At 46.2% G+C, this 8,878-nt stretch overlaps 1 protein-coding gene across 1 annotated transcript; it reads left to right on the forward strand.

Moving 5' to 3' along the window:
- Window positions 1-4,608: 4,608 nt before the first annotated feature.
- Window positions 4,609-8,073, forward strand: sox4a (SRY-box transcription factor 4a). Its single transcript, XM_012818194.3, has one exon. It carries the CDS (start codon window positions 5,122-5,124, stop codon window positions 6,232-6,234), a length of 1,113 nt encoding a protein of 370 aa, XP_012673648.2. The 5' UTR covers window positions 4,609-5,121; the 3' UTR covers window positions 6,235-8,073.
- Window positions 8,074-8,878: the final 805 nt, after the last annotated feature.

Here is an 8,878-nt window from a genome sequence, read left to right on the forward strand (position 1 = left end):
GCAAATGAAAATGAACAAGGAAAGCATTATATCCAATTTATTTTCTTTTCTAACCAAAGAGTCAATTTGAGGTAACCGTCAAAGGCCCAGCCCTCCCCTGTGGTTTTCCTGCACTTGAGGACCTCCGGTCGCTGCAAAGGTGACTGTTTTTGAGCCGTGAGGCTCAGGGAGCGCTTTGTCGTGCTGGGGCTGCCACTTTAGTGGCTCCACGGAGAAGCACACCGGAGGGAGGAGAAGGAGGAGGAGGAGGAGAAAGAGGAGGAGGAGAGACCAGCAGTGGCAGAGCAGCCGCCGCCACCACTTAAACCGCCCGTCCTGACATCTGTCCTATACACACACTCGGGGGGCAGTTCTGAAATTGCTGAGGTGGTCAAAAGTGTGTGTGTGTGTGTGTGTGTGTGTGTGTGTGTGTGTGTGTGTGTGTGTGTGTGTGTGTGTGTGTGTGTGTGTGTGTGTGAGTGTGTGTGTGTGTGTGTGTGAATGTCCCCAGGTCCTAAGACTTGAGTGAGCTGAGCATCTGTGGGAAAGTTGGAAGAGAGGTGGAGAGGTTGGGGGAGATGAAAAAAAAAAGATCCCTATGTTCCGTGAGGGAGGATAAAAGAATTACTTTGTTTTTATCCTCTAAACTCACCTCCAGCCGTAGGGCACTAGTCTGCAGCAAGCACCCCCCACCCCCACCATCGCCATCCCAAAAAAAGCCTCATTTACACGACCTTGTTGTTCTTAATGTGGTTTTTGATCATCCTGCCCACCATCCGCCCACCCTCCCCCCCACCCCTCTTCCTAACCTCCCCTGTGAGTTTCCCACAATTCCCCTGCTAAACCACCCTTTTAGTGTCGCCAGGCAGGCTTGTCTCTGGAGTACACATTACCTAACTGCTCAATCCCCCAGAGCTGTAGCCAAACGCACAGGCACTGCAGAGGGAAACTACCTGTGCTGCTCACGGGGCTTGAGGCTTTCTGAATATTTTGGAGTCATTCCAGTCCCATTTTTCTTTTCTTTTCACCCTTTTCGCCCCTTCTCTCTTTTACAATTTCTATGGAAATTAGCCATCTCTCATTGGTGGAACACACTCCCACACGTACATGCATACACATGCACACACTGACCTATGCATACGCACACACACACACACACACACACACGGATACTGACACAAGGGCTCCATTGTGTGTGACCATTGCAGCCAGGGAGGCCGGTGAAATTATCCGTTTAATGAGGGGAGCAGTTAGAGATGGGACAGAGATGTAATGAATAACTTTTACTCCCCACCATCTGACGACAGACTCTGCCCTGTTCCGCGCTAGTCCCCGAGACTATCCCATAACTGGCTGCCCTTTCCCCACTGGCTAGGATTCGCTAAGCCTCTCTACGCAGTGATGCTGTTTCAATGGCTTTTTTTGTACCCAACTGGTTCAAGTCTTCACTGTGTGTGTGTGGCCACTTGGAAAATGCTACTTGACAACCAAGCAGTTTCCTTACGTGTCTGCCGGAATCGTGACCAAAAAGTAAAATTTTGTTAGCTCAAAAAATGCAGCACCCATCGATTCTGTGGATTATCACTACACTCTGATTTCAGGAGTTGTAATGCGGTATATTCAAAACAATGAGATGCAAACAGAGCTGAGGGAATTTCCTCTTCGCTGATAAAGAAGGCACTCCTTTCCCTGTCCGAAGCTCACTGAAGCCACTGTAAACCAGGCGGGATTGTCTAGTCTTTTATCTGAATATGTCTGGAGAGCAAACACTGGGGGTGTTTCCATGGCAACAAACAAGCAAAGTGCGAATGGTGTGGTGGCGGACAGAAGGGGTGGGGGGGGGGGGGCTATTCGTGGTTGGATTGCGCTGCAATCACAGGTGAATTGCAAAGCTACACTGTTGCTGTTTCCTACTGTGTTTTCAGAAACACACACTGTTTGATCTCACAGCAGCGCTGATGTTTCTACATGCCCCTGCGCTTAGGCGCAGTTAGTACAGTGAAAGAACTACATGAAAGAGCGTTTCACTACAATCCCAGCACCCAATGGGTGTCATGTCAGTGAGCAATTACAGGCTGTGGATAGCTTCACCAGTATGAATGGCCTCACTGTGTGTTCTTCTTTTCTGTTAGCGGCCAATTGTGTGGCCACTAATATCCAAAGGGTAACCTTGTGATGACCACAGATGAATTATTGTTTCAGCAAACAGGAAGAACTTTCATATGTTAATGCCCAACCGCTCTGACGTCTTATTCCTTTAATTTGAATGTCACACCTGTGCCATTTTTAGGCACTCAGTTGAACTCCCTAATTGCCTCCACTCCTCTCTCTCCCTCTCTCTCTCTTTCTCTCTCTTTCTCTCACTACGGATTTATGACTCACGGTGGTGAACACCCTGAATGGTGCAGGTGGTGCTCTCACCATTGAGTTGGCTGAGATTTTGCCCCCTGCACCCAGTACCACCCCCAACTCCCTACTGCCTCAGGAGTGAGCACACAATGCCCAGTTGTGGTAAGTTTAAAAAAAAAAAGTGCTGAGCTATCAAATGGTTGACAGGGCCTCGCTTGCCAGCTGCCTCCCTTAAAGATAAGGAGAGCCGGGGCCTTCCGTGGCGCACCTGTTTAAACACTTAGTGCCACACTTGTGCATAATAATCGGCACGTTAAATATCCACTTCACAGGAGCCGCATTATCGCTGCGAGCGTTGTGCTCACAACTTACCCTGAAATGCGCTCTAGGACTGAGGATAAACACCACACTGGCACAATGCCCTTATTGTTTGCCATCTCGTCCATGCACACATTAGTCAAGTGAAGTGACAACTAACTGGTTCATCAGATGACCCAACCTCCTGAGGAAGCAGTTTAAAGTAATGTTGAAAAAGGTTTTAAATGTAACTAACTGAGTATAATAACAGTTCTCTGTGCTTAAATGCCTGCATAGTTGGCTATCTCACCCTAACCTTCACCCGTTGTGTTTTTAATAACCCAGCCAGTACAGTGTTACAAGATGATGGCCAGCACTCACTACATTGTATTACATTATATTCAGTGGTAGACCCAGAGAGGAGCACTGCAGTGGATTCTGAGACCTTGTATTATCGTATGTAAACAACCTCCGTCAGACCATTGACAAAGAGCTACTCTGTGTCACAAACTACGTTGGTGCCAGGGCAGTTTACTCGTGTAAACAGACAGCACGTGATTGAAGGCCTGTGAGTTCATTACTAAAAGCTATTTGGTGACTCTTCCTGCCTGTTGTCGCGTCAGAATAAATAACCGTGTCCGCGTTGCTCCCTTTACCGCGTCTACTAGTCGACTGTTCTGTTTTAAAAGCTTTGTTGAAACCTATCTTGTCATATCCGTCTAGTCTAATCCGTTGTTGTTGATCAGTTTAAAATGTGCATTTTCCTTTTACAACGTGAGGTAAGGAGGGTGTGTAGCCTGACATTTGAATAGAGTTCAATGAGGACAAGGCTCTTACTTACACTGGTTGCTTGTTTTTCCTCCACAGTAGTGTGAGCAGCACAATGATAAAAAATATATATTATACAAACTTGTCCATTGACATTATGTAATTATTTATATGTATGGTTCACACTGTTTTATCTTTATGCTAACAAAAGAAAACAAGTACATCGCCTTCTAATCAGCTGTACAACGCCATCTGGCGGTGGGGAGAAAATGTGTGGTAATACACTGTGCTGTTTGTGTGAGCCCACAAGGTAATGCAAGGGGAATATTTTTCACGAAGGTCTTGTCAGTGTGCTCGCACAGCATGTTTATGGCCAGATTAACAGACAAGATGTTGTTTTAAAATTAGACAAATGGGTATCCTAGTTGTTCCAAAGAAAAAGAAAAAAACTTGTAAAGTGAAAATGTATTTTATTCTGTGAAAGGAACGATTGGGCTTGACACTTAGTGTGGTGAAGCCGATCATCGCGAGTATTGGCAGTCAGGGAAGTGGAAACCGCCTGATGCGTCTCCTTGCAATCTAGCTATGCCGAGAGCGCGAGAGCGGATTCTGGAGCACTGACTGAAAACAAACATTCTTGGGCGCTCTGTCCGCGCAGGTTAACGCGTAACACTTGTGCGTGTTGACACTGTTAACGAGATGCACAAACGATGCCGTCAGCTGAACACAGGGGTGCTCGTGGTTTTTTATCTGCGTCCATTACAATTAATTCATTACAAAATAACGACTGACTCATTTTAATAAATAAATGCGATTCTATATGTTGCCCGTGGCTGGTCCCCTGGTTGAGTTCATGTTTATTTTTTCCCCTCGTAGAACTCAACTGTGGCATCCGCCGTGGTTTACATAACCATACTCATACATGATCTAATATCACAATCACCTATCCACACTTTCCTCACTTGAGTAGTGTAATGTAGTCTGTGTCCAAGCATGATCTATATGGAAGGAAGAAAAGTACACTATGTACCTTTAAAATAAGTTTGCCGTGCAGACATGGAATGAGGTCAGTCAGAAAGCTCCTCATTGCATGTGCTGATTATTATTAGATACAATATTCAGCCAATGAGCGCAGGCGGGGAGTGTCTCTGGCCAAAGACAGGCTGGAGACAGCATCGGATTGGCTGTTTTCCCTTGCCTTTATACCTTCAGAAAGGGATAAATCCCTGTGAAGCGGCTTTACACGAACTATACAAAGTTGTGAATAGTGTGCGATAGAACGGACTATGAAAGTGTGCAATCGCCTAACCTTCTTGCATGATGTTAAAGCAGCCTTTGAGGAAGACAAGGCGTATCTCCTGTTAAAGTTCCACATTTTTCTGCAGCTGTTTGCCCAGAGCGGCACCGGACTCGTATTCAGCCGGACCGGCAGCTGAACTGCTTGCCGCAGATGTTAGACGGCACTGGGATTTTTTAGACTTTATTTATATGAGTGTTTTGTTTTAGGCCGTGCTCTCACACGAAAACAGACAGAGTGCCGGATCGAACAACAGACTCTTTCCCTAACTTTTTACGCGTGTGGCCACTGCATCGCTACTTAGCTTACTGCCTTACTGTTCTGACGTACTCAGACTGTTGGACAATCAGACAAGCAACAGAACACTCAAACCAGTTGAGTTATTTGTTTTCTTTGTTTTGTTATTTCAACTCAGTTTGCTTTTAACGCGCATGAGAACAGATTGCGCGATGGTTGAGCAGACGAGCACCACGGACAACACTGACGTGCTTCCCGGCGAATCTGGGGAGATGGACTTGGACATGGACGCATCTCCGACTCCCGGGTCCCCAAGCTCGACCGGGGATAAGATGGACGTTGCATGGTGCAAGACCCCGACCGGTCACATCAAAAGGCCGATGAATGCCTTCATGGTGTGGTCGCAGATCGAGAGGCGCAAGATCATGGAGCAGTCTCCAGACATGCACAACGCTGAGATTTCCAAGCGGCTCGGTAAGCGCTGGAAACTGCTTAAAGACTGCGACAAGATTCCCTTCATCCGGGAGGCCGAGCGACTCAGACTGAAGCACATGGCTGATTATCCGGACTATAAGTACCGGCCACGGAAGAAAGTCAAGTCGCCAAGCGGCAAGGCGGGAGACAAGGGGGACAGGAGCAGCAGCAAGAGTTCATCTAAGAAGGCCAGTGGGTCAAAATCCCTCAGCCGGACGCACAAGTCTGGGCTGGGGAGCGCTAAAGCGACCTCACTTGAGCAAGTTTCTCACCCCGTCCCCACAGACCACTATTCCTTGTATAAGACCAAGTCAGCCTCAGCAGCGAAGCAAATACCAGACAAACCAGCCAAGCGTGCTCACAGCTTCGGAGGGAGAAATCATGACAGCAGTCCACCTTCCGTGGCTGTGCCAGCTAGTCCCACCCTCAGCAGCTCGGCCGAGTCGAGTGACCCCCTCAGCCTGTACGAGGACGGAGTGACCAGCGGGAAAGATGGGGACGACTCTCCAAGCACACTATCGGCCACGCGCCTGACCTACACGCGGGTGTCATCTCCGACACCGTCTGCCTCACACTCTTCCTCATCGCAGTCCTCATCCTCAGATGAAGAATTTGAAGATGACTTGCTGGACATTAACCCGAGCCCCGGCTTTGACAGCATGTCTCTCGGCAGCATTGGCTCTGCGGCTTTGGACAGAGATCTGGACTTTAATTTCGAGTCGGGCTCTGGCTCCCACTTTGAGTTCCCCGACTACTGCACCCCCGAGGTGAGCGAAATGATATCAGGGGACTGGCTTGAGTCGACCATCTCTAACTTAGTATTCACTTATTGAACGCCTAAAGAGTCCCGATTTGCCATAAGAAAACACAGCCAGTGCTTGTGATGACATCTTTATGACTTTCGTAAAGATTGGCAGGATTGAGAAGTCCCGTTGAAACAAGCCAGAAAACGCCCCGTTAACCACACGATCCACGTGTGTCTGAAATTGCAGAACTAGGACTCTGGGTGCCCTCTCCTCTGACAAGAGCGCAAATGAAAATGCTTAGCTTGCTCAATTGGTAGTTGGGAGGGATGATAATGCCAGTGTGTGCCCCAGACGCAGTGACTTACAGAAGCAGGCGGTGAGACTGGGACGAGTCTCACCGGGGCGAGTTGAGGTTGTCTCCCTGAATGAACTGTACTTTGATTAAAAGGGACTCGGACAGAAGTCTGACCAGGGTAAGCCGAAGAATTGGAGGTGGTACACAAGTGAAACGGTGGAGAGTCCCTCACCCATCATCGACATGGGTTTATATACCATAAGTGGTGGCGTAAAAACACTTACAAACCGAAACGCATGCTCTCATTTTGAGATTTATGTAAGAACTGTTTAACAGTTTAACTAGTGTTAATTTAAATGTAATGACGGCGCAATGTTTGATGACGCAAAAAGGAACACAATCACCAGCTTCTGTAACTTCAGGACTGAAATGCATCGCAGATGCGTTTCACTTTCTACACTACAATTCAGGACCAAAATTTGCCAGAGGCGTGTACTTTTCCCCTCTGCCTTTTTCCTCTTTTTCCATCGTTGTGTTTTCTCCTTTTTATCTTTCTGTGCTCAGATGACATTTTATATTGACGTGTTTATACAGGCCAAACATTTTTACGTTGTTGTTCTCGTCGGTCTCGTGTACACATGCACATGTCCGTCTCCTTCACGGAAGGGCTAGAATTGTATCATTTTTTATTTAAATGTTGACTTCTCACACGTAAAGGAGATTAAATGTTTCATTATTTTCTAAGTGTATTTTTGTACAAAATCTATCGAGGGGGTGTCAATCGGTGAATATCGCTGTTTGGATTTCCGATTTTTTTGTCCAGGGGGTTGGGTTGTCTTAAAATCTGCCCCCTAACCATGTTTACAGTGTCAAATCTACAGGCTTCTTAAAGACACAGTATCTCAATTCCAGCAACAAGACAAACAATCGAGCATGCAGGAAGGTGTAGCGGCAGCGTTGTCTGCATTTTTGCGTCCTAATGGGAGATACTGTAGCTACATTTAATAAGAATTTTAAACGAAACAACATCTTTGTGATTTTTTTAGTGAAAAAAGTTCGGTTTTAACCACTGGATGGAATTACAAACACATTCTAAATGCCTATTGAGTTCGCGAACAATGAAGTACAGCTTCACTCAATTGTATTAGGATATTTAATCTTTTTCTACTTGTTGGCTAAATGTAGCTAATTGTTTTAGTATACTATGGCATGGCGAATAGCATTTGTACTTCTTATTCAGGTTTATGTAGAGCTGTTGTGTTTTAAACAAAAAATGATCAACGTGAAAATATCTATGTACATTGACTGTATATTAAGCAAAGACTGCGTGTTTATGTCTGACGATACCATGGCAGGCACTAGAAGTTCTATCTTTACACATCCCTATGTTTAAGGTTGTTGTTCATGATTTTGAAAAAAATATATATTATATGCATTTTTATCGTTTTCATTTTGTGCAATATGATGTGTACAATATTGTTTTTTGTCTAATCATGCCATATCTCAACTATTGAGTAGAGAACTCAATGCCAGCCAATTGTGTCATGTCACTGCCTGTCAGACCTCTGTACAGAACTTTGTTGTTTTTTCATGAAGAAGGAAATAAAATCAGCTGGAACTGAATCCCCAAACGTTTCCGCCTTGGTGTTAATTCATGCTTCCGCTTCCACTGTGTGCCTCTCCCGCATGCACTGAGTGTGGGTGGGAGGTACCGTGCATGACATGGCCAATGCTGCATCCATCGCACACGTGGATTCGCACAAACTGCAAATGGCCACTCTCATTTAACTGGGTGATTAAGCAAGTGTTACACTTGTTCTATGTGTAATTATTTGACTGCCAGTCTCATCATATCATTAATATTATCAGCATTACCCATGTGGCCTAGACAAACCACCCTGTGAAAGCTACAGTATAGCTGACTGCTATTAAAGATTCATATTGAAAAAAATATATATCCTGTTGGGATATCATAGTTTCCAATGGGATCAAGCATTCTGTGGACTGATGCATTGTGGCACTGGCAAAGCACATAACAATTAGCCTCCAGACAGACACCGCTTGCCTTATTACTTTATGTAAGCTTTTTGTGACAGACGGCAAGCTTGCAGACAGACACATAGATAGCCACCCAGCCACCCATGTCAGGGAGGAGGAAGAGGAGAAAAGGGGGGGGGGGGGGGGGGGTGTAGGATGACCTGTGGGCATCGGGGCCTCTGTGGTGGAGGGGTCTGGGGTGTTGGCAGGTCTGGACCCTCGGTAATGACATTTACTGTGGGCAGCCTTTGGACGCTGAAGCCTGAGGAAAGGAAAATGCATTGCAAGCCCCCCCCACCCTTTACCCTTTTATGTGTGCAATCCCAGACAGCCATTGCATGGAGCGATGGTGGGGGGATACTAGTAAGGACAAGAGGAACGCACATTTCTACATACTTT

Source organism: Clupea harengus, chromosome 19, assembly GCF_900700415.2.
Source record: "Clupea harengus chromosome 19, Ch_v2.0.2, whole genome shotgun sequence".
Lineage (NCBI taxonomy): Eukaryota > Metazoa > Chordata > Actinopteri > Clupeiformes > Clupeidae > Clupea > Clupea harengus.

Bases quoted from the DNA above. Each gene is read 5' to 3' on its own strand.
- sox4a (XM_012818194.3), top strand. From the start codon at position 5,122: ATGAGAACAGATTGCGCGATGGTTGAGCAGACGAGCACCACGGACAAC.